Source organism: Athene cunicularia, assembly GCF_003259725.1.
Source record: "Athene cunicularia isolate RWA chromosome 1 unlocalized genomic scaffold, athCun1 chr1_part1, whole genome shotgun sequence".
Lineage (NCBI taxonomy): Eukaryota > Metazoa > Chordata > Aves > Strigiformes > Strigidae > Athene > Athene cunicularia.
This window is the reverse complement of record NW_020799091.1, coordinates 91419040-91446071: the sequence shown is the minus strand read 5'-3', so window position 1 is coordinate 91446071 and position 27032 is coordinate 91419040. Positions and strand designations below refer to the sequence as shown.

At 37.3% G+C, this 27032-nt stretch overlaps 1 protein-coding gene across 4 annotated transcripts in view; it reads right to left on the bottom strand.

The window, feature by feature from the left end:
• USP9X (ubiquitin specific peptidase 9 X-linked) overlaps nucleotides 1-27032 on the bottom strand; it is an 83381-nt gene that overhangs the window by 43369 nt on the left and 12980 nt on the right. For all 4 annotated transcript variants that reach the window (XM_026857619.1, XM_026857709.1, XM_026857798.1 and 1 more), the window contains exons 9-17: nucleotides 26722-26874; nucleotides 22682-22786; nucleotides 21205-21411; nucleotides 20143-20279; nucleotides 13913-14046; nucleotides 6705-6792; nucleotides 4808-5150; nucleotides 3324-3419; nucleotides 1610-1821 (exon numbers count right to left, since the gene is read on the bottom strand). In XM_026857619.1, the coding sequence (XP_026713420.1) occupies nucleotides 1610-1821; nucleotides 3324-3419; nucleotides 4808-5150; nucleotides 6705-6792; nucleotides 13913-14046; nucleotides 20143-20279; nucleotides 21205-21411; nucleotides 22682-22786; nucleotides 26722-26874 (1475 nt within the window). The remainder of the gene's footprint in view (nucleotides 1-1609; nucleotides 1822-3323; nucleotides 3420-4807; nucleotides 5151-6704; nucleotides 6793-13912; nucleotides 14047-20142; nucleotides 20280-21204; nucleotides 21412-22681; nucleotides 22787-26721; nucleotides 26875-27032) is intronic.

Below are 27032 nucleotides of genomic sequence, written 5' to 3'. Positions count from 1 at the left end.
GCCACATATATTTCAACATCACATATTTACATATGGCAATACATTCCAGCATGAGATTATTTTATGAAAGCCCCTGCAATTATGCAAACATAACACACAAAAGCTTTCAAGAAGCCACACTTCACACAAGTGCATTAAACATATGGTCAACTTTACATTCAGGTTATAACACTGACAGAATTTTTCAAAGTCTCTTATGAGGTTTTAGATCTTTTCTCTTGCTTGTAATTTCCTGATCAAAATGTACAAATAAAGCTCAATCAGACTGGCAACTGTGTTTTACTCTTTTAGCAGAACAACTCAGTTTTAAATATACCAAGATCAGAAAAAGCCATCAAGTCATCAAGTCTTAATGCCTTATGTCAAAAACTGTTAAAAAGTTTTACATTAGAATCCAAATTTAAGAAATCAGCATGCTTAAAAAAAAATTCAGAGGTAAAAAAAAGAAAAAATGTTTTCACACTTCGCACAATGGCAGGGAACTCATTAGGAAAGATGTCACCAGATAAGCCCAAACTAATTCCATGCAACAAAAGGCAGTAAAAATTCCTCATTAAAAGCTCCTTGTTAACAAGACTTGAGCAAAAGTCAGTCTAATCAAACAAGCAGCCCATATAAAAAAGGATGCACTTGCAATCAACAAGAGAACTTAGTCAGGACTAATCAATCAATATATACAATAAAAATGCTGTAGAAGCACTGCAAATTACAAATTCTATTAGGAAGAAACAGTAATCTCTACTATTTTCTTGACAAAATGAGCATATAAAATAACGGAACAACAAACTCCCACCATGTCTAAAAATGTGTTAGGCTGCATCATAACTCCATAGCAATCTCGGTGTATTCCTTCTGTATTTTTGAGACTTTCTTCCCACAGAAAGCAGCTACTAACATTGGAATATTTAAGTAGTTTTCTCTTTGGCCTTCCTCTTACAAAATGAAGTATTTTGTTTGTGAAAACATCTACACAACATTGGATTTAAGTGTCTCCTTTTTCTCTGTACAAAAGGCAGAGTTAAAGAAGGAGCAGCTAGGATTTAAGTTCTTACTCAAAGACAAGGACAAGAAGAGTAAAGGTACAGAGAAAATATACTGTTCTCTTCCTCTTTTTATGAGGAACTTACACAGAATATTTAACTTAGAGATAATCCTATATTTAAACTGCAAAGTAGGATTAGCATCTCTGTGAACAACTCTGGAAGATGAAGATACATATTAACATGTTTCTTGTATAATAGGACTATGAAAAACAAAGAAATTTTGCCCATGCTAACTTAAAAGAATGGTATTGCTTTTAAATAATTATATGCAAAGAAGAAACACATCCTAAACAATCTAGCCACAGGGTACATTGTGCTAGTTACAGAACAGAACACCAGGTAAAAAGTTTATTATCAGGTATGCTGTCCCTTTTATATATGCCTGTATTTGCCTGATATTTTGAATTTACTTTTGTTTTACTACAGATCAGAGTTTCATGTATTAGCAGAGAAAATGGAATTTTGAAACTCTAAACCAGAAACCCTTTAGAAAGTAAAAATCAAAGATATTAGCAGTATTTTAGTTAAAAGAAATTAAAATCACAGTAGTACATTTTCACACATACCTTGACATAGGTAGAATAGTTCTCTCTTCATGGTAATCACTGTCACATTCATTTATATACTCTCTTAAAACAGTCAACACTCTCACCATTCGTATTGCTTCTTGTCTTGCACAATTGATACTGTCTTTATCTCCATCCAACACACACAATGTATCATAGGAAGCTTTTAGACGATCAAAACAGGACTGAATGAAGTCTTCATGGATCACTACCTAATTACATTGAAAAATCAGTGCAATTACAAGAAATATTAAAAACCATCTTTTCAACAGGATAATCCAATGGTAGAATTAAAAAAAACGCAACAAAACAAAACCAGGTACCTTAGTATATAAAGCTATTTTGTTCAACTTTAGAATAAACTCTGAAGTGAACATTTGCACAGAGAACACTAAATTGGACTTTCCCTTCATTTCCTCAGACTATGTTAAAAAAACTAGCTGACAATTTGGTACAGGTTAACTTACTTTACACTAAGAGTAAACGCAGAACATTTACAGACCACTGGAAAAACTATCCATTCCTCACCCAAAATCACACAACCCAGTTCCAGATACTCTTTTGCATGAACTCAGAAATGGATTTTGAGCTAGATTCAGTATAGTGGTAGCTGCAGCAAATCTCTTCCTTCTGCCCGATACCTAGCATCTTCCTGCTCCTGACCTAGACTGACATATAACCTATAGTATCACTGTAAAAAGTCTGCAGTGTCTCCAGGTAGTCTGCCATAGAAACATTAATAGTCATAGCTATGGCAGTAAACCACAGCCCAGCAGCCACTTTTCTTAGCACCAGCTCAGGAGCAGAGGAGTTACCAAGCACACTGAAACAAAATACTTGGGTGCATATTAAGTAAATCCAAAGCTTCCTGGAAGTGTCGTATCTAACCATGTGCAGATGGACAGATCTGTGCATGTGTAGTAAACCCAGACCTAGAACAAGAAAGCAGCATACAGCCCATCTGCCACTACAGGAAGACATAGCTTGAATGGCTGGAAATGCACCACCTAGAGCAGCTGTACTGTATCTAGCAGACTGGCAGCTCTAAAGACTATAAAAAGTGTTTTTGAGGACAAGTATGAAAATTGGAGTTTTAAGAAATACAACTGGCAGGCTACCAGCCAGAGATTGTCTGGAGGACAATATTGCCCCCCAAAATTGTGAAATCCCAACAGTTCACTTCCTCTGACCCTTCAGAAACTCATTATCTCTTCTCTCTGTCCATTGAAACACAGCTCCCAGCAAATATTAACGTAGGAAGATAATATCCGATTTGCTAGAGCTCAGCTTGACCACTATATGGAAACTCTGTGACCCTTCGTAAGGGACATGACATCAAAAAAGATTAGATTAGCTTGTGACAACACTCAACAGACCCATCCAGCAAAAATCCTAGTACAAATAAGTACCACAATTGCAAGTTCAACAAAAGGCTGACCTAAGTATAGGATATGAACTGTTTTCTGAGTAGAAAGAGCAAATATGACAGATCAGTTTAATATGAAAAACTGATCAGAGCTCAGTCTGCAAATATCAGAAAACACTCTTAATTCTGCATCTGACCGGAACAGACTCCAGAGTATACTCTCCAAAACATGAAAACTCTTGGTTTCAAAGCTTTCAAATACAAAAATATCACCAAATTGAATTTTATCACTGTTTCTTATCATATTCCATTCCAGTTTTCTTGTTGCCTTTTTTTTTTTTTTTTTACCTGATTAACTTGTAACCTTGGGCCAAGATTAGTATAGATCTCTTTAAGAAGATCTATTGCTCTGTTTGCGATGTCATCATTTCCCTGAATCACAACCTAGCATAATAAAAAAAAGCATTAGAACATCTTCAACCTTTCTGGCATAAAATTTAAAACCAAAACTAATACATAAGTATCTTGACACAACAGTACATCGAATTATTTTAAGAGATGGAAGTGACTAAAATGCTTAGTTACAAAATACAGTCAATACAAATTACACTAAAATTAATTATCTAAGACTCAAAATCATGAATTAAAGGAGTTCAGAGTTAGCAAAAAAACCTGATGCTTTATAAACATAAGTGTTTATGTATTCATCACATTTCCATTTTCACTAGTTTCAGAGAATAAGACAACTATTTTTTCAGATGCTTGAACAGTCTACATCATCACAGATTTAAAACCAGAATTTTAAAGTATTCAAATGGCTGTGAGTGGGTGGAAGGTGGACAGGAAAATGAGTTTTATTTCTAACCCGATAATCTAAATTTCAATTACTAGCCACCAGGTCTGAAAGCAGCCCTTACAGACAACCCCTGCAGAATACTGAGCTGAAGCTTCACAAGTTATGTCATGCTTCCAAACAGCAGAGCACATCCAAGTAAGTTGATTCCCACAAGTAAAACATGCTAGCATTATGTGGGTGCTTTGTACATAAACACTGTGTGGAAACTTATTAGCATAAAAACTGAGAACTACTTTGGTTTTAACTATTATCACCATGATTAAAATACCTAACCTTTCAACAAGCTGCTATCAGAATTACTGAAGACTGTTGCTTTATATATGGCATGTGTCACAAAACACAGCCACAGATAATCACACCACAGTGCACTACTGTGGGTTCTAATGCAGCTCTTGAAAACTAGAAATACTCTGAAAAAATTAAGTATCAAGTTGGATACTGATGTATCACCAATAGATTTGGCAAGTCTCAGAAAGCTACAATCTTCCTTTTTGAAAAACTATACCATATTTAGGCAAAACACTGTAGATATCATAGAAAGAATCAGACCAGTAATCACTTGGTCTAATCTAGAATCACTCCAGTTTACCACACTAGAATCAAAGACATGAACTAGCTTATGAAGTGTACAAAACAAAGTTTAATTCTAATGTGCATGTGTGAGAGAGAAACCTACAGATAATTCATCTGGACAGATCTCTTCTTCAATAGTGTAGGCAAAATTTTAATCTCATGTGCATACACAAAAATACTTGGTGTTTCACATAACTGTCCATTAAACACCAGTCTGCAAATTTATCAACTTGCATACTTGCTGGGAAGATGGTAAGAGTCAATATCCATGCATTTAGTTTGAAAAAGTAGCTTTTTGTAATTTCAGTCTATAACTAATAAATTACACATTCTTAAAAATACGAAAAGAGACTGAGAAAAACTTAGCTGTTAACCTTTCAGATGTTTCCTCCAATTAACTCACCCTCCAAAGGTAGTCTAATCCTATTAATTCCAGATCATCCATCATATAGGCTCGTCTCTTTGCTACTAGCTTTCCTTCTCGACAGTTCACAGCTTTGAAGAAACGTTCAAAACATTTCATTCCATTTTCTGTTAATAGGGAAGGATCCAGCTGAAGCACATTATTTTCAAAGAAGTCCTTATTAATGTCAGGGTCTAAGTCTGGTTCATCCCCCATTAGTTTGGAATACCATTTAAAACAGGCTTCACGATCACAAAGATAAACCGCATTTTCAGCTAAACACTTCCATATTTGCTTCGCCTGAGGGGCACAGAGCCACAGCTGACCATCCTTCAATAAAAATCTTGAGCAAAACAAAAAGACAATTAACAGCACTGTCTAATAGACATCTAGAGTTACAATTCAGTAAAAAGTACAGGCAAAAAGGTGAATATGCACATTAAACATGTATATAAAAAACTTTTATCAGTCCATTCATCATTAGTCCCATGATTTCTTAGTAAGTTTGAATGGATCAAGACCTTATAGTCAAAACAAAAAAGAAATAAAATTCAGCAAAAAATATTTTACACAAAACCACCGAGCATTGTTTACATATTATAGACAAACAAATGCAGAACTCCTAGTATAAACTATTTTCTTTAAAAGTCAGGTCAAACCAGAAGAGATTACATTACTTCTGCAATCACTCACTATGTTTTAGCACTCACTTTAGCCAAATCACAAAATAAGGTATCAATCCTATGGAATATAGCCAGAAGCAGAGGTCAATGAAATGGATTTTTCTCCTTTTATTTAAATAACTTTTTCAGTTGTGTTAAATTATTATTAAAGAATTAAGAACTTCAATTCTGAAAACTAATACTAAGAATGTTTCAGGAAGAACAAATGATAATCAAAGTTATTCAGAATCAGTTTTCTGATGCAAAATATTTTCTACGTGAAAGAAATCAGGGACTAAGTTATGGCACTGCTTTTCAGAAATTGCTAACTACATATTCTATATTTGACAGCCATGGGATTTAATGAATTCCTTTACATTAACAACTAGTGAACTTAAATTTAAGGAAGTTACAATTCTTAACATGCAGGAGTGATAAATAAGTCTGATATCCATACATTTAACAGTTTAATTCATAAAAATTCTTGGTAAAATTTTCAAAAGTAAAAAATCTCCCTTAGAAAACAAGTAAAAAAATACTTCAGAACTAACAGTTCACATATTTTTACTTGTCTAAAAAAAGGTTTAAACCAAGGAAGAAAAAGCCAAGAGAGGCACAGCCTAAAAAGCATCAACATACTCCAGCTCTGTGATGAGCAGAGATCCTTTGTTTTCTCATTTTACTCAAACAGCAGCTGGTCAAAAGTATTCCAAATAAATTTTTTATTCCAACTGCTTTCTAAGACTCAGTTGTTGATATCCTAACATCAGTGTCTGAAGAACATGTATGTCAGTTTATGATCATGGAATTAAATAGGGTGTGATACAACAAATGACATATGGACATACCCCTACATGGAATATTTTAAATTTTCAGCTAAGTTACCCCAATATGTATGTAACTGTATGCACATGCACATTATATTCAAGTCAATAGAGTTCTGCAAGCAGACAGAAAAAGCCGATATAAATCTTAGTGAAGATTCAGAGCCTACAAATTGCAAAGACCCTAATAAGCTTTATTAGAATATTTGAATACTAGCATAGAAGCCCTCTGGGAAAAGAACAAAACCAACAAAACAAGAACATTTGGTGCATTTTTGCATCTGAGTTTTGAAAGAAGTTCACACAGCAACTTAAAGATAGAGAAAAAGGTACTGAATTGTGGTTTGAGTTTTTTTAGAAATATTTAAAGTATTTTTTAACAGTTAAACAAATGATCAAGCTAAAACTAACCGTAAGAAATTAAGTCGCTCCTGTACTTCCTGCACATGACTGTATCTGCTTCCTGGTCTTACAGTTTGAGGATCATATTCACCATGCTCTGCAAATATAAAAAGTTTAGTAAGACAATACATTCAGAAAAGATATGTCCTGTCTTTTAGAATCAGCATATTTGAAGACTTGTTAGTCTCAGTATACTTAAAACCACTCAAACCCCTGTATGTTTTCTGTAAGGCGTATGAAGATAAATTTTCAGCAGCCTGCTACCAGTTTGTATTTCATCCTAAATTAAAATGAGTATAGGCAAAGACTACTGAGGTCTACAATCAAATCAACAATTATGTGAAGATACATGTGCTCATCATTCAGTATAATAAAAGCATTACAGAACAATTAAGAAACTGCATTCCGCTTACTCAAATCAATTTTTCCTTATTTCAAGTAGTCAGTTTGAAGTTAGAAGTCAGTCAGAATAAAAGTATACCAAGCATATAATTCTGAAGGTGCTTTAGTTTCATTAGAGAGCATCTCTTCCAAAATTCCAGTTTTCCATTTTTAGGGTTTTTCCTCTCCAGAGGAAATCACAATTCCAATTCTTTAACACTTTTATAAGTAGCTGTGTGACATCACTTTATTTACTGCAAGTTTCAAGCACAAAACCCAAATGCCTATAATACTGACAAACTTGAAGCAGAAGTTGAGTAATTGAAAGCAAGACAAGAAGCCAAACTTTCAGCTGCATTTTACCAAATCTCAGCATAATATTTTGTGTAACTAACAACTGTTTGCTTCACATGAACTTGATTTTGTTTAGTGTTTGGGTTTTTTTGTCTGTTTGAAGTTAGAGACACAATTTAGATCCCTACTTGCACTACCTTGATATGTACCAGTAATATTTCATCATGACACATCCATTATGACAGTTCGATTATAAACTGATTAATGAATTAATGCTACATTTCTTGTTTGCAAAGATGTACAGACAGCATTTAACTAAGATGACCCAGCTGTGGGAAACTCTGTCATGATAACATTCAGACTCATAGTAAAATTTATCTTCAGAACTGAAAATCACTATCTACTATTATATCAAGGAGGGAGGAAAAACCCCCAAAACAAAACAAACAAGTTTAACAGCTGAAGTGCGTCATCAGTATTTTAAAATTAGAGAAGAATAACTGTCATAAATACTGCTTTCTACAATGTGCAAAAAGCATATTAGCTTAAAAAATCAACTGTAGTTAACTGATGTCTATGTAACTGGAGATATTATGTTCACCAGAAATCCTTCCAAATCGTAAATTATGACAACACAATAATAATTATTATTGAATTATTACAATTATTATTAAATTTAAATTATTATACTAATGAAGTGAGCATAAATGAGCATAAAGGAAGAAATGTGAAAAAAATTCCAAAGAAAGACTATTAAAAGTAGCAGAACAAAAATGCTTTTAAGTATTAGAAGGAGAAAACTTGAAAATTATGCTGTGGGTCTAGCAGAAGAAAAAATTATGGTAGATAATCATATTGCAGAGAAATTAAAACTAATTACTTCAAGTGTTTGGTGTTTTGGGTGGGTTTTTTTTTTGTTTTGCTGTGGGGGGAAAGTGGTGGTGGTGTTGTTTTCTTGTTTTAACTATGGGGACTACCTGGGCTTTTTTTTCCCTGAATAGAGATTAATTCACAAGACACAAGTGTCAGTAGTGGCAATAACAGAAGAACTCAAGGCCAGTTAGTTGCTCAAAGGCAGTATGTATGTACTTAAAAAATTCTGAAAAACTCCGAACTACAAAAACATTCAGTCTCCCTAAATATTCTCCATCTCTACTTCTTTGTACATTTGCCTGATTTATTTTCTACACTGTACATCCCACAGCAAGTCCAGGTATGATTCCCTTTAAAATGTCTTCTACATACAGTACCAGAAGAATGAACAGAAATTACAGATAAAAAATGTCTGGTTCAAAATTTAAGCATAATTAGTGATAAACACACATGGAAAATCATATGGCACTATTTCTACAAATAATTACATATCATTAACACTTTGAGGGTTTTTTATTACTTCAGAAAAACAGAAGCTAAAAGGGAACTTGCTAGCAATCTTAAAATTTTAAAAATGTCTTTGATAAATAGTCAGAAAGATGAAACTGTGACCTCTTCCTTCAGGACTACACAATGCAGTAGCAGTTGTCTCATCTCATGAAGGACTTTGCAGAGTTGGGGGAAAGGGTAAGGTTCAGTAGAAGAGAAAGTCATAGATCATGGAAAAAATTCTGAATCATAGATTAGGCTTTTCTTTAAACTTCAAACGGAAAACATATAAAAGGGAGTGTGATAGAAAAAAATATGCATTAGTGAGTAACAGGAGAACGAGAACACTGGTCTTCATCACAGAACACAACCATGGAAGCCTTTAAGGAAAATAAAGATACACCAAACTCAAAATTAAATGCAAAAAATATCACAAAGTAATTGTGGTGTTAACTGACAGAAAGATCCATGGGCAACTAGATTTTTTTTTTCTGAGGCATTTATTTGACCTGTGATGTTTGCCTTAAATTTTCTCCATCTCATTTACCTTCCCCAGCTAAGCTTAATTCTACAGCTGTTCAGTTCTTTCTTTTTGCCTTCACAATCATAATCTGCCTCCTTCTCCTTTCAATTATTCCTGTCCCCTGCATCTTTTCTCCTCCTCCAGGAGGGCATGGAAGACAAACTTCACAGCGCTCTATGTTCTGCTCTATTTAGTATATAAAGCCGAAACTGAAATTGCATAGGATCTGTGTATCACAGTCTTAGTACAGTATCTGGAACATTAGGAGGTATTTTCTGGCTGCCCTTAATCAAGTAATAAAGCATCTAATAAAAAAAAATCCAATCCATTGTTCATGTGTTTTCATACTCTGATGCAAACAAGTATAAGTTCTGCAGCAGCTTCAGTTCAAGAAAGCACACGTTTAATTACTTTGTAATTAAATTAAATTTAAACTCTTTGCACACCTGTAATTCCTATCATGCTGAAGGTGTTTATATTATTGCTTCACCGAGTCATTACAGGTGAGGAGGGGCAAGGCAATGGGACATGTTTTTTTGGCACAAGAAAACAATCAAGAAGGATATTTAATTTTTATGACAAGTTGATCAACAATTTGATAGGTAAACAATATTGTCAAAACGACCTTTTGGCTTCAGAATTCAAAACTAATTGAAATTAATGAATAATAGTTCATACATTAATAGTACGTGTAGGCTATTTTTGGACAAAGACAACATTGCATTAGAATATAGTTGCCAATCATGTTTCCTACCTAACCATGAGGCCAAACACCAGATTTCATAGCTGGCCAAAGTCCAAGAGAAAGACAGACTCGTAGAATCATAGATATAATTAAGATGCAAAGTTCATTATAAATGAAACTGCATTTTTGTATCACTTCAGCAAAGTTAAAGAGTACTCCAACAGTTTACATAAGTTAGATGAAATAGCACTTTTTCTAATCCACCATCCTGGAGAAGTCTAAGCCTAACACAGGCTTTTTAACAGAACAAAGCATTTAGTATTATTCTAACATTAATTAGTTCAATATTATCATTGAGGAACTTGAATTAGGGTAACCCCCCTCATGTATTCCTGAATAGAGAAATATAGCTGCAGCGCACAGATTCAGTTTAAATGGTGTTCTCATTGATCTATACCTGGTTGAATCACAGAATGGTTTGGGTCAGAAGGGACCTTAAAGATCATCAAGCTCCAACGCCCCTGCCATGGGCAGGGACACCTTCCACTAGACCAGGTTGCTCAAAGCCCCGTCCAACCTGGTCTTGGAACACTGCCAGGGAGGGGGCAGCCACAGCTTCTCTGGGCAACCTGTGCCAGTGACTCACCACACTTACAGAAAAGAATTTCTTCCTTCTATCTCATCTAAATCTACCCTCTTTCAGTTTAAAGCCTTTACCCCAAATCCTATCACTACACTCCCTGATAGAGTCCCTCCCCATCTTTTCTGTAGGCCCACTTTAAGCACTGGAAGGCCACAGTTAAGGAAGGCCACAGTTAAGGTCTCCCTGGGGCCTTCTGTTCTCCAAGCTGAACAACCCCAACTCTCTCAGCCTCTTCTCACAGGGGAGGTGCTCCAGCCCCCTGATCATCTTCGTGGCCTCCTCTGGACTCACTCAATCAAGTCCATGTCTGTCTTGTGTTGGGGACTCTGCAGCTGGACACAGCACTGCAGGTAGGGTCTCAGGAGAGTGGAGTAGAGGGAGAGAATCACCTCTCTTGACCTGCTGGTCACACTTCTCTTGATGCACCCCAGGATACAGTTGATTTTCCGGGCTGCGAGTGCACATTGCTGTCTCATAGTCAGTTTTCCATCCATTAATACCCCCAAGTCCTTTCCTGCAGGGCTGCTCTCAATCCACTCACTGCCCAGCCTGTATTTGTGCTTGGGATTGCCCTGAATCACAGAATTGTCTAGGTTGGAAAAGACCTTGAAGATCCTCCAGTCCAACCACTGACCTAACACTGACAGTTCCCAACTATACCATATTCCTAAGCACTAAGTCAATACTACTCTTAAACACCTCCAGGGATGGGGACTCCACCACCTCCCTGGGCAGCCCATTCCAACGCCTAACAACCCCTTCTGGAAAGAAATGCTTCCTGACATCTAGTCTAAACCTTCCCTGGCGCAATGTGAGGCCATTACCTCATCTTACTGCTTATTACTTGGTTAAAGAGGCTCCTCCCCAGCTCTCTGCAACCTCCTTTCAGGGAGCTGTAGAGGGCGATGAGGTCTCCCTTCAGCCTCCTCTTCTCCAGACTAAACACCCCCAGTTCCCTCAGCCGCTCCCCGTACGACCTGTGCTCCAGACCCTTCACCAGCTCCGTTGCCCTTCTCTGGACACGCTCGAGTCATTCAATGTCCTTTTTGTAGTGAGGGGCCCAAAACTGAACACAGGAATCGAGGTGCAGCCTCACCAGTGCTGAGTACAGGGGTCAGATCCCTTCCCTGTCCCTGCTGGCCACGCTAGTGCTGACACAAGCCAGGATTTCACTGGCCTTCTTGGCCACCTGGGCACACTGCTGGCTCCTGTTCAGCCAGCTGTCAATCAACACCCCCAGGTCCCTCTGACTGGCAGCTCTCCAGCCACTCCTCCCCAAGCCTGTAGCGCTGCTGGGGGTTGTTGTGGCCCAAGGGCAGCCCCCGGCATTTGGCCTTATGGAAACTCCTCCAGTTGGCCTCAGCCCATGGCTCCAGCCTGTCCAGGTCTCTCTGCAGAGCCTCCCTACCCTCGAGCACATCAACACTCCCACCCACCTGGTGTCATCTGCAAACTGACTGAGGGTACACTCGATCCCCTCGTCTAGATCATCAATAAAGATGTTAAACAGGAGTGGCCCCAACACAGAGCCCTGGGGGACACCACTTGTGACCGGCCGCCAACTGGATTTAACTCCGTTCACCACAACTTTCTGGGCCCGGCCATCCAGCCAGATTTTACCCAGCAAAGTGTGTGCCCATCCAAGCCACGAGCAGCCAGTTTCGCCAGGAGAATGCTGTGGGGAACGGTGTCAAAGGACTTATTGAAGTCAATGTAAACAACATCCACAGCCTTTCGCTCATCCAGTAAGCAGATCACCCTGTCGTAGAAGGAGATCATGTTTGTCAGGCAAGATCTGCCTTTCATGAGCCCATGCTGACTAGGCCTGATCCCCTGGTTGTCCACTATATGACTTTTAATAGCACCCAAGATGACCTGCTCCATGACCTTCCCTGGCACCGAGGTCAGACTGACAGGTCTATAGTTTCCTGGAACATCCTTCCTGCCTTTCCTGTAGGTGGGTGTCACATTTGCCACCCTCCAGTCCAATGGGACCTCCCCAGACCCATTTGTAGGACCTTGCACTTGGCCTTGTTTAACTTCATGAGGTTCACACAGGCCCACCACTCAAGCCTGTCAAGGTCCCTCTGGATGGCACATCCCTTCCCTCCATCGTGTCAACTCCATCACACAGATTGATGTTGTCAGCAAACCTGCTGAGGGTGCACTCAGTCCCACTGTCCATGTTGCCAACGAAGATGTTAAACAGCACCAGTCCCAATACCGACGCCTGAGGAATGCCACTCAGGACTCTTCATATAGCACCACTATTCAAACAAGTCCTCGAGGATGTATTTTGGATATCTTCTACCAAGGACTCCAAAATTAAATTAATTCCCCAATTTAAAGATGTCTAAGCGAACTTACCCAAGCACTGGAAGACACATACACACATGCAAATGCCTGTCCTCTCTGAACAATGTGCAAATACCCTGTCCTCTCTAAACAATCTACACTGAATGTCTCCATAACATACTGTGTCACTTTTGAGATATAACTGGAAAGTTGGTAGGATGTGATGATTCCAGGGTAGAATGGTTCCTAGTTCCAGTCAGTATACAGGGGAAGGAAGGGGGGCATGTAAATCTCCTCCTCACAATTGTGTTGGCTTAATTCAATATATAAAGTACTGTGGTCCACGGTAACAAGGAGTTTCCCGGTCCATCATTCTCCTTCAGTTCCCTACTTCTACCCTCAGTAGCTAGAAAGCTCATCCAGAACAGGAGTGTAAATTCTGGAGTGTAAATTCATCAGCAAAGGCTTGAGTGTAGCCTGAAATATATAAATACTAACATGATGTGCCAAAGTGTTGCTGATAACAAATGCAGAGAGAAAGCAACTAAATGGAAATGGGACTTGCATGGTAAAAAGAAACACTATCCCTGTGGTTTGAAGTCCTGTCTCCCTGACAAAATGCTAAACACTGGCTTCAAATTCAGGTGATAAAAAGGACTTCTCAAAGGAGCCTGCAAAAATTCAAAACTAGAAGTGGGACAAAATCCAAGATTATTATTAGGACTTTCCACAAAAATAACCACCCTAGCCTAAGTAGGGCAAGATGATGTTTATCAATCCACAGATAAACAAGTGCTGCTACTTCCCCATACTCTGCTGTAAAACACACCACATTTTCAATTATGAAACAAAATGTCTACATTTTATGCTCTTCTTGCCCGATTAGATACCACAAAGACTATCAACCCCACAACTGCTTGAAAATTAAACAAATAAACTTAGTTATTTCATTATGAGAATTTATTTTTAACTCCATTTTCACCTGGAGTTTTCATACACTCTATTCATGAGCCAACTTTTATTTTAAAACTTACCTTTAGCATACTGTCTCATGCTTTCCATATAGGCAGAGAGATTTTCTGCAACCAATGTAACTAGGGCATGATTGTGCTGAAGTTGATTGATTAAGTCATGTCGGTAAAACACATGGGGACTTCGCTGAGTTTGACTGAAATTAAAATACAGGTGTTGTAAGAAAAGCAGAGAAGTCTTGCACCTAGCAGTTCAGAAATCAGTTTAAGAATATCTTTGATGCATGTTCCAAATTTTCCTAAAAGACCTCTAACAGAAAGCACATTAGGCCTCTGACAATACTTTTTTTTTTCCATTCTGATGCACCAACAACTCTTACCAGTTATTAAGTGAAGCTAATTTATGAGGATTATACACTTACAGTATGTATGAAAAATATCAAAGCAATCCGAGCAGCTCAGTATGCTGGAGGGAGAATATCTGCAGCAAGACAGGAATAGAAATACCTGCCCACAAACTGCACAGTAAAGACAGAGACCCTCAACTGTAATTAACTACAGTATGCATAATCAGTTTCTTCCACATCCATCTGATATTATTTTCTAAATTTAATATTAAAACACTAAGTAAAACTAGGTCAATTTTCAAAACCAAAGCTCATGGTCTTAAAACTATCGCGAAAGAACACTAGCCAATATCACACCAATTCTTTCAATACTTAAAAAAACTGTGTAACTCTGAACTGTTTTTCTAACAGTATCTATCTGAAAAAATGGTGGTACAAACATAAAAAAGCATAGTTACACAGAGCATACAGTCTAAGAAGAAACAGAAAAGAAATACCCCAAATAATTAATTAGATGATCATTTAAGTCTATTATCAAGATCTGACAAAAAATGCTGGTTTTAAATACTAGACATATTTAGATTACAAAAGCAAACGGCAAGAGAAAATACAGAGCCTGGGTCCAAAATCCACATGCCATGAACATTACTGAATTCTAAAACTTAGGGGCTAATCACCTCTGCGGAACAGTCTCAAAATGCCCCAACTTCTGTAGATCAGACCACTGATCTCAGCTGCATAAACAATGTAAACTTGCATTGCTCTTCCATGGTAAAGAGAGGAAAAAAAGGAAAAAAGCAAGGGTGAGGGGAGATAGGAGAAGCCCTCCTCATTGTACTGCCACTCAGCTGATCCAGTAGCCTGCCATGAAGAAATAAAAATGTGATTTCAGAATTCCTTTCCTTCAACACTTAAGAAAGTAGACCCCAGAATTAGCTGAATGGACTACAGGTAGGAATTCTCATCCTTCCTAGGAAACAGGGTCTCCATATTACATGACCTACAGCACTCTGTCACCACACTTTTGAAAACAGTGGAGAAGGCAAGAAATCCCAGTTCCAACACCTGCTGATAATGATCTTGCAGCTGACAACCACCTTTCACTCCAGATGTAACAAAAGCAGATAAACTGATTCACTGGACCAAAGATCTGGGTCTTATCTGGGTTTAAAAGAGACGCTATCAACATCCTTCCATTAATTTTGTTGTCTACAACCAACAGTTTGGCCTGCTCTAAGTACAAAGGTCTTCAGAAGATTTAATTTTGTAATATGCAGAGCTTTGCAAAACAGCTTGAAAGAGGCACTTAAAACACAAATTGTGATAAAAAAAAAGAGATTCAGACATTTGTCAGAGAGGAAGCAAAATGGATGGAAGTATGAAGGAAGAAAATATACAGGACTTCATACACCCAGAAAGAACATTCATAGTTTTCACTTTGAGAAACTTTCCAATTGCTCTTCATTCCATCTTTGCCAACCCTCCTTGCTCAGCATAAATCAGCAGCAAAACCAGCAGAAGACTGGATTTCTCTAGTGGCTACCCAAGATGTTACCTCTAGATAGAAAGATGTATTTACAAAGGGTACCAGTAAATAAGAACACTGACTATTTGAGAAGTACATATGATGAAACAACTAAAGGAACAAGCAGAAGCAAGATGGGGGTATTTTGCAGAATCAAGCTATTGGAGTATGTATTTATATACTCATAATATTATGCATTTGTATCAGTCTTACAAAGTACAGCGAAAAGAAAGCTTTATCAGCAGAAGACTAAACCTTCTGCACTAGACATTTTTTACTTTTCTCCTTTCTCGATAACATGCACAAACAGCAAATTTGGACAGATGGATTCATATTGGTTAGCAACTACTTATAGCAGTTGAATAACTGTGATAACTGGAGTTATGAACAAGTTTTGTTCACCAGTACTGTGTAACAACTCACATTTAAGATGTTATTTTGATCATCTGCTAGGATGGAGTCAAAGGCAAGACGATTGTCTTTGGGCACGAAAAAAATCTGATCTGGCAAGATTTTCTAGAATTAAAGCAAACTCCACAGGCAACTATAGAATCACTCCTTAGGCATCTAAGTTAGACTGTATGATGATGTTGCCATTGGGACATATTCCTTCAGCAGTAACTGAAGAGTGAAAAAATGAAGTTAACGGCAAAACTCATCTTTTCATTGTGCTTCTACTAAATGGGTATCAAAACCCAAGTATAACAGGACAATTTAACATTCTGAAATGGATGCTGAAATACACCGCAAATACTAAAAAGAGTATAGTTAGAATCCATGTTTATATAGTAGAAAAATACTGGCAAACTGACAAAAGCAAAATTCCAAACAACTTAATTTAAATGGATGTGCTGGGTGTGCATGGCAGGGTTTTCGGTAACAGGGGAGAGGGCTACAGAGGTGGCTCAGTGTGAGAAGCTTCTCAAAAGCTCCCCTGGCTCCATGTTAAACCTGCCTCTGGCCAAAGCTTAGTCCATTAGCAACAGTGACTGCACCCCTGCCATATATTTAAGAAAGAGAACCTAGGGGAGTGTTGGGACTTGTAAGGAGAAATTAGGAGAAGGACATCTATGCAAACATCAAGGTCAGTGGAAGGATGGAGAAAGAAGGGGGGGTGGGGGCAGTGGGAGGTGTGTGTGCTGGAGCAGAGATCCCCCCTGTATCCCATGGTGAGACACACGGCTGCCCCCCTGCCACCCATGATGGTCACTGTGGGAGCAGAGATTCACCTGTGGCATGTGGAGGACCCCGCACTGGAGAGGGCAGCTGCACCTGAAGAAGGCCAGAACTCTGTGGGCAGAAGTCCCTGCTGCTGTAGTTTGGTGCTGGGACAACTGCAACACACAGGGATGACCCACACCAGAGCATCTTGAGAAGAATGAATACACTGGGAAGGAGTCACGACAGATCAAGTTCAATAGAGAACTGTCTCCCATGAGATACCATGTGAAGCAGGGTCAAGAAAGCAGAAGAGTGCTCCCTACCACTTACAGGAAGGAGCAGCAGACTGACTGCACCCCCTGTCCCCTGCCCTGTTGGTGGGGAGGAGGTGGAGATATCAGGAACACAACTGAGCCTGGAAGGAGGGAGGGGTGGAAAGGAGGTGTTTTTAACATATAGTAATGCTTCTCACTGTCCCAGTGTGTCTTTTAAGTGTTGGTGTTGTTGTTAGTGTTTTGATGTTCTTTTTCTTCCCCTAACAAGTCTACCTTTTGCCCATAACTGTAATAGGTGACCCACCCCTCTCTGTCTTTATTTCAATTCCTGAGCCTTTTGCTTCATTTTCTCCTTCCCAGCACTGGGGGGGGTGGGAAGGGGTAAGTGAACAGCTGTGTGGCACTCAGCTGCCCTCTGGGCTCAATCCATGACAGCAGATTTAAAATAAATTATTCATCTGCACACATAACTTGCCCAACATACTACTACACATGTAACTCAGCTTTTGAAGCTGAAAATTCTTCTACTAGATGAGCAAATGCTACGTACTATTAAAAGCAGACATTAAAAACCAAATAGCAGTGACCAAACCCAACAAATTCTGCTACTTAGACTAAAAAGTGACTTGAAGCTAGCATCATTGTTTCCTTTAAAGCACTAACAAAACTCTTAATTCTTACAGAATGGCCTCTCAATGCTCAGTTGATTCTTCTCAGCAAATAATTTAGGAGACTAGCCTTATACTGCTTGAGTAGATAGATATAGGTCAAATTTAGGTGCTTGAAACTGGTCCATCAGCCAACACAAACAGTACACTGAAGGTCATATGTAGAGTAATAAAGTTGACTATTCCTTAATATTAGTAAGAATCCTTGTACCCAAGTAAGAATTCTTTTCTTATGCTGTTGCAATTCTAGTTAAGCGAAACTTCCTGAAATATGCGGCATTTCTTTGCGGTCAGGAGTTAAATTTTGCCACAGAAATTGTATAACCAATTCGTCACTTTGCTCAACTGCATGAATAACTAGCAACAATTAAATCCTCCTCCTCAAAAGAGTCTCTACAGTGCCACTGGCATAAGATAATGTATACTACTTTTTGCCAAGAATCAGCAGCCTAAATTGTTCTGGACCGAGCTTTTAATTGCCAGTGCCAATCAACTGAACCACCCCAAGGGAGTAGTATATAGATTATGGGATTAATGTTGCACACAGAAAGCTCTGTGAAATGTTTTTGAAGCAGTTGCCACAAACATCTGTTTTGATTGATTTTTGATCCAAATTCCAGAAGGATGTTAATTAAAGTCTGAAGTCAAATAAGGAAAATTAATAGGAACAGGTATTGGATGCATGCTTTACAATTTCCAAACTGTATAGAAAGTTAAGAGTTATCAGAAAACTACAAGGACTAGCAAGTCACCAAATATTTCAAAATGATGTTTTCACTCACTAGGTTTTCCAGTCACCTGGGCAGTAATACTACTTGACTAAAAAAACTTCCTCAACAGTAACTTGTTCATAAAAGCTTCTCCACAGGAAGAGGTGAAGTCCCTTGATTAAAATCTTTAACTCAAAGTTTACTTTCTTGCCATATGTGTTTTCAAATTCTGCATAAAAATGAGGAATGAAAGAGTCTGACAAAACATAATACACACACACACACACACACACACTCTACATATGCCATACAGGGAACCTAAATTTCCACAATCAAAAGAAGTTAGATTCCTCCCAAAATAAATTCACAGAGCAGAAACCTAATTAGTGCCTTGAATGAATTCTGATTCAATAAGTACTTAAAGCAAAGCCTCTTTGTTAAGGCATTGGCCTAACTGTTCAACTTGAACTACCACGAACAACCAGGTATCTACAGTCACCTAGATCTTACAGCATGTAAAAGGTTAAGGACCCCAAGACACGGAAACAAACTTATCTGCTAATAGGCAGGTAACTTTGTGACCTTGTTGGAAAAAATCTCCAACAATCATTAATGTTAGACTGTAAAGGATTAAAATGTCATGAAAATTGAGAAAGATGCTGCAAACTAAATTAATAAAGAAACCTACTAAAGCCAGGAACGCCCTATTATTGAAGCTCCTTAAAATGGTATCAGTAAGAAAATAGTGTTATGTAAACAGAAGGCTTATTTTCTTCAACTCTTCTTCTCTTGATCCTTCTTGTAAACAGACTGTAATAGCAACATTGATTTTAATACTTTATCTGCTTACAAGAATTAAAACAAATATGCCACACTGATAATCAAACAACATTTTTTTTTGAGTTTGTAAAAATTCTGATGTGGATACAAAAACTGCTAGGGGCACAGAACTTCAAATATTTCTGTAGTGAGAAGACTTTTAAAACAATGAAAAACAAGCACATATATTTTAACAAGTCCAAAGAGACAATGCCTTTTCTTTTTTCCTGCCTTTGAGAAACAAGCCAACCAACCTCCTCCCACCCCTAACCAAGGGGAAAAAAAAAAAATTAAAACAAACCCAACACATTTGTAATCTCTTCCATTCACGACATCATCAGTATTTTTCCCAGACAAAAAAAGTCATCTTTGATTTCAAGTATAAAAACTAGATGACCTGTATAAATTTGTCATCAAAGAACAGGGATGGGCGAGTATTTCTGTGTACATATATTCATATAAAATATATTTCTATTTTGTAAACCAATTCCATTGTTAGGCAGGGCAGTCCATGTATAATAGAAAAACAAACCCAGATTTTCCAGAAATCAGACTAATATTTTATAAGTTAATAAAAACATATTTGAGGAAACAGTTAATGCTCTCTTACTGAACCTAGATGTCTGAATTTAAATACTATTTATACACATTAAAACAAACTCAACATCTTCAAACACAGGTTAAGGTTTTACCTAAGCTTTCTTTGCCTCTTTAAAAAAAAATTTATAGTCTCATTCCAACCCATTCAACTTTTAACAGACAAAATTTTATCTGCATTCCATTCTTACCTCAAGTTTTGTGGTGCTTCACCAAACAAACTGCAAATTTCTCTAATCTGTTTCAGTGCAGGAATGACCCATTTGTCATTTGTGCGAAGCTCTTCTATAAAACGATCTATCCACTGGATTTTTTGTGTATCTCGATCCTTAAAGAACAAGCATTTATAATCAAAATCAAGAATACTGCAGAAACTATCATCATTCCCTTACTTTTGTTTCCAAGATGGAACAGAACATACAAAGCCACACAAACACTAAATCAACTGATCTCTGCAACATACAAGCATAAGAAAAGTATCTGAGCATCACTACATGTTGGCAGAAGCCATCAGTGTGTTAGAAACTCTCCGCCTTCAAGCACCCAAGCATTCAGCATAAGAAAATCTGTAGCTAGAGAGGATCACTGTGTCTAAATAATTTGCTCTTGTGCTTCTTTCATTTATTTCTACTCACTGGTACTCAAGAGTAAATTGCTATGAAATACCAAGAAACAATGAGAAACTGTTTCTTAACAACTAAGAAACAAAACCTGCCAGCAGTTGTCAAGAGATGTAATGGATTCATTCTGAACCACAATGAATTATTATTCTGGCAGACTTACACAGAAGTTTGGGTGGGGAAGGAGAGCATGTAACAGTTTTCACTGTCCTTTGCTAGATCCTTTCTAATATTATACAAGACAAATAAGGACTTATTGAAAAAAAACAATTCACCTGAACAAATTAGCATAATCAAGTTCAGAAAAAAACAAAGACAGGAGCAGGGCTGCTTTTCCTTTCTCCCTGTTTACTCTGGTAGCATTCTTCTCCACTCCACCCTATGCTGTCATTACTGTATCACCAATTGTAACAAGACAAGCATACTGATATATTTCACTCTTTCCAATTAAAGCATGAACTCTGTTATTTAAAGTATGCCCCAGAACATTTTAAAAGTACATGGATGTTGGTAGATTAATAGAGATCTATGATAACACTTTTGTTAAATTATCAAATCACTTGATATTTTCATGGGGGATAGAGGGAAACTGTCAGTAACTGATTTCACAACAGAATATACCAGATTACTCACCTGTGAACAGCTGTAATCTAAAATTTTAATATGGGCACTAAGAGCCTGGTCCATGATATCAACTGGTACATCATCACTATGAGCCAAATTCCACAAAAGGTTCAGCACTTTGTGTGCCATCACCCCATCCTTGTCATCCTCTGCAAGACGACGAATTAACTCAAGTAGTTTCTCACGCTGTTTTTTGCTTGCATTTGTCCAACTTGCCTAAGAAAATATTTTGACATGAAAAGCAGACTTGAATTCCACATACAACCTGCACCATTACAAATGATGCAACAATAAAGTGATGCAACTATATAAAGAACTTTCTCCTTAATTTCTTTCATTAAAAATAAATAGCACATTAGATGTGTCAGACTCAATTGAATAGCTCTTCTAGTGTTTACAACTAAAGTGTATTCAACTTAAAGGATCTTTAAATAAAGATCACAGATGTGCTTGTAGAAGTTAACATTACCACGGACAAGTCCACCAACAGTCAAAATAGAGCAGACTCAGCTGTTCCTTGCAAATGCTTCCTCAAAACTCCTGTGCTTATACTTAAATGACTTCTTAATTTAAAAATCACTAGATGAGTAAAATTTTAATATCACTTCTACCTCTGAATCTAACTGAAACAAAGTCCTCCACATTGTTAACGTTTTTCTGAATAAGTTTCCAATATAACATTACTCCATATCTACTTCAAGGTCAGACACAACATAGAGAATTTCTGAGCATTTAGTTCAGTATCTGGGTTATAGAACATTAGACCCATATCCACCAAACTACAGGACCTCCATTAATCAGAGCAGAAATGGCATATAAGCCAAATGTGACTATAATGCATTTATCTAAAAACAGAAAACAAGAGTCTACACAGCTGGCTTGCATTTTCTAGTACAGCAGATCACGTCCTAAAAGCATAACAGTAGAACAAGCCAGACAGCACCACTACTGGAAGCTACGAGTGTTAATATTAGCATACATAAAAAGCCAGTGAATAACAAACTTTCAGAAGCAAGTTGTTTTGTGATTTCAGCCAAATCATTACATGTTTATAAACCTTCAACATTATCTTCCCAAGACTGTTTCATTCTGTATCTGTGTTAACCAGAGAAAAATTACTACATGATAGAGAGGAAGTTGGGGGAGCAGGGAACGGAAGTCCTTGATCTCCTCTACTTAAAGATCGAAAGCAGCAGTGCCTGGTAAACATGATGAAAACTACTCGAATGCTAGAAGCAAAACGTTATTTACTAAATCACCAACAGTTAATAATTTTGAAGAAATAAAAACCACTATGTAAGATAAATAGCTTATTTTATTTGAAAAATTCAACACCCCTAGGATTGCTGTCACCATTCAGAAGTCTCTTAACACAAAGAAACTACCTGTACCTAAAATAAGTTCAAAGTAGATGTTGAAAGAGTCACAAATGTATATTCAACTTCACAAGCCATTTCCTGAATACAGTCAAAACATGCATAGTTACCTTAAAACAATCAAACAGGTGATCAAGCTGTTCAGGAGAGAAATCCCAAGCTAATTTTGCAAGGAGATCATGTACATTTTTTACAATGGCTTCATGTTTTCCTGCCTGTTAAGAAGACAAAAAGAATGCACCAACATTTGTAGCAATCCATATTAAGTCAATGAGCAAGGCATCCTACATGATTTTTACAAAAAGAGTGTTTGAGGTGGCCAGCAAAAGAAGCTGATGCTGTGGGAGCAGCGGGGCAAACTGAATGCTTACTTCACTGGTAAGTCACAGTATTAGGTTTTCCCTTGGATAAGTATTTAAGTGTGCACTCTGTGTGTGTACACAAGTATTTATTTTGAATATAAATACTACATTATCACAATATTTACTTTTTTACCAATCATGCTGGGACAGTAAACAATAAAGTCTAAAAGTATATTTTAACTTACAAATCAGTATTTTATTTTAATGTTGTTTTGGTTTGGGTTGGTTTGTTATTTTGTTTTAGTTTTGTGGGGTTTTTTTTTTTTAAGGACTCAAAATCCACTTCCTCAGTGAATTTCATTGTGGTGTTTTAAGCTGTAAAACAATTTCAGGACTCCCACATTGTTTATCAGGCTGAAGTACTTCCTTCATGCTAGTGGATTCACGGACAACTATTTCTTTCTATTACAAACAATTTGTTGTCAAAGAACATTTTCAAGTCCAGCAGCTTATAAAGTCTAACAATCAAACAACTAATGGCAAGATGTTGAGTTACATACTGGACACGATTTTAAGTAAAAGTTTGGTGTATATTACTGTTTTGACATTTAAGGAGGAAAAGAGTAAGAAGAAAACATCTAGCTTCATTTTAACTGGGCGAGAAGAAAATTTCCTTCCTACATGCCCAGGCTGGAAAGTACATCCCATACTTTAAATCTGCACTCAAAACCAGTACTTTTGGACCATGTGAATCAATAGCTGATTTACTGCAGAAAAATTTCCTGTAAGCATAGAATAAATAATGTAAAACAAATATCTAGAAAACAAACTAATTGTAATTAATTTTGTACAGTATTAAAAATGCATGCATGAACAGTTTTAAAATTAATTTCCTTCTAAAAGTTTGCATCAGTAGTTCATTTAAAGACAAAAAAAGAGACTAATAGCTTTGTTACATGCTGTGCCATAAATTCTTTACAGCGTGCCATAAAATTTACTTTTTAAAAAGAAAAATTAAGTAGAAACATTCATTTTCATGTTATGGGTCAGATTATGAGAGAAGGAATTATGAAACCACTTATCCCACTTGATTTTGCAAAACATAGTAGAATTTTTTTCTCTTGTCAGACCATTTCCTGAATAGAAAGAAAAACTGAGAGCTTACAGGGCAGAAGGAACATTTAAAATGTAGCACATAAAAGAAGCAGCATGCACAGCTGCTGGGGGGGGCAAGTCAAAAAGAGTAAGAATAAGGCATATAACAATCTTGTCTTGAGAGGTTTTCAACAGACATAGGGAAGCCCTTAAGAACAGAAAAGGCTGGGAAAGCAGTACAAGACAATAGGAGAAGGAATGGAACATGGTGTGCGGACTGTCAGCTTGCTGTGCAGAAACAGGGAAGCACCTGTAAAATTCTATTTAAACGCTCCAGAATGGAAGTAATGAGACTCCAACACTAATCTCTGCAATTTTATTTCTTGTCCAGCTTGAGCTTGCCTTGCAACTCAACCAACTGCAGCTCAATGCTTGTCTTTAGAGACTTCCAGTATTATTCCTTGGATCAAATACACTTCTATATTGTGACCACTGCCTCTGTAAGACCTTCAATAAAACTTAAAACTTATGTTGCTTTACAAAGGCAAAACCAGCATGATAATATTAATTTTCATAAACTACTTACTTTTATTCTAGCTTTATACTGAGATTCTCAGGGCACTTCTAATACTGTCAACTGTAAATTTGTTGCTGCCTCTAAACCCAGGCAGCAACATAACAGCTCTAGCCTGAAAGCAAAACCACACCATTGCTGCACTGAGCCAGAGCTAAAATAGCCTGCCTGTTATATAAAGCTACACAGTAAATCAATTCCTCACTACTGAATTTCATGCTCCAGCTGCTCTCAGAAGCAGTCATTTAATAAGAACTTCTAAAAACTACTAAGCACAGGGAGTAGTCAAGTAGGTAAAAATCATTTTGTATTATCAATTCTGGTGTTCTTACCTTTTAGTCTATTTTAATTCCATGACTAAAGCCACGGTGAAACAATCTACGCGAACAAGACTCACTAAATTTCAACTTCCACACAAAAACAAAAAACAGGGCAAAACTGCAGGAAGTGCACTGCGGCAACTACCTAACTGAAAGCATACGAAGTGAGCTGAGTAAGCTGGGTAACTGAGGGCATGGGAAATTTATTCCTAAATTTGTTTTGCAACTGTTGGGGTGGACTATGCCTATTTTCTCAGGGTTGCACCACTCGTTCACATTTTTCTGGAAGGGTAAAAAGTTTGGCTTAAACTAGTTTATCCACACATTCCATTTCCAGCTGCCAGGAGTAATAGAATTTCTTGAAAGACTTTTTTCAAAATATCAGATGCTTTTTTTGTCCTTATAAAAGGTGAGGCTCTAATGTAGTTAATACAAGCCTAATAACAGGGAACTAACTTCTCAAAGTCTTCCCCACACTCCCCCAACTTCTTACAGTCTGGAGAAGTCCACAGACCACAAGTTGAAAACTAACAGTATGATCATGGACTCAAGTAATCTGTGTATTGCTCTGTTACACAATGCAATTCTCTAAACAGGACTTTAGGATAAGGAGAAAATTTTAGTTCAGCCTGTGCAATTACTATCATGTTGGAATTGAAGTCTAGAGATTATAAAGTTAGTTGAAACACCAGAGGTTTCAAGTCAACCCTCTATTACATCACCTGTAGTCCAAAAGTGTTTTAAATGTAACCTGAAAATAGGGACACCTAGATACGTCTACTCAAGGCAAACAGTTTCAGAAGTGCATGAACACACATAATTAGGGATATAATACTACCCAGTTCCTGTATTAGCCCTTGTCATGGTATAACCCCAGCTGGCAACTAAGCACTACACAGCTGCTCATTCTCTACCCCCACAGTGAGATGAGGGAGAGAAGCAGAAGAATAAAAGTGAGAGAACTTGTGGGTTGACATAGAGTTCAACAGGTAAAACTTTTGCTTTACCTGCATAGCTCCATATAAGCCAGTATGAAGAAATTTAACTCTATCCCTGCCAAAACCAGTACAACGCTCTATCTTGGAAACCGGATTTAGCCTTCCTGCACTTGAAAAACTAGCCTAAGGGCTTACTTGTACAATTAAGTTACAGTTTTACTACCCATTACTTATGAACAAGGATATATGTACTCATGCTTGTCTCTATCCTAAAATGACCTTATATTTTCTGTCTACTCAATAATTTATAATGATTGTCTCTCTTCAGCTGCCCATTATGTGTGGTAAACTCATGCAGCCCACAGGTAGGAAGGAAGCCCAGCTTCACCGATCACTTACGTGAACAAGCCAATACTGCAAAATGTATAATTTTTCAAAAATAATCATTACAACACAAAGGAAAGAGTTTGCTGTTAAATACCTTCTAGAACAGTCATTATCATAAGCTTTATTAATAGCACTCTGCCCAAGAAAAATTTATATAACTGTGAACTCAGATATTAGCAATACGTATTCTTAATGCATTTTAAAATATTAAGTCATTACATAGCATGTTCTTTCATAATCTAGACTTTCACCAATGTTGAGGGTTCCTTAATACTTAAAAAGGATAACTTTGCACCATGTTCTGAACTGTTCCTTTAGACTTTACATATATGTGTAGTTGACCCCTTCCATCGAGGACACTTGAGAAGACAATTTTGAGATCCAGGACCCCAGAAAAGAACACCATTTAATTTCAAATTTTTCTTTGCTTTTGACTAACACCAAGCAGAAGAAGCACAAAAGTCATCTTCTCAATACATGACATACAACAAGATCCCTCCTGTACAGCAGCACACAAGCAGTTGAATTCTTTACCTGTGCGGCCCAAATGTTGTCAAGATCCTGCAAAGTGAGGGCTTTTTCTTTGATGACAAAACGGAGAATTTTCTCTAACTTCTCTACATACTGAGGTTGATGAAGACTATCTCTCAACACAATTGATAAAATATTATTCTGCTGGATCCATTCCTGAATATAAAAAGAAAGTAGTGCCATCTCAAATTACTGAAGTGCTGTTACTGATAGTTAAGAGAAAAAAAATATCAACCTGTTACAGATTAATGATTTTATATACAATATTCTGACTGGGAGAGGTGAGAAAGATGCAGCACAAGAGGAAGGTATTT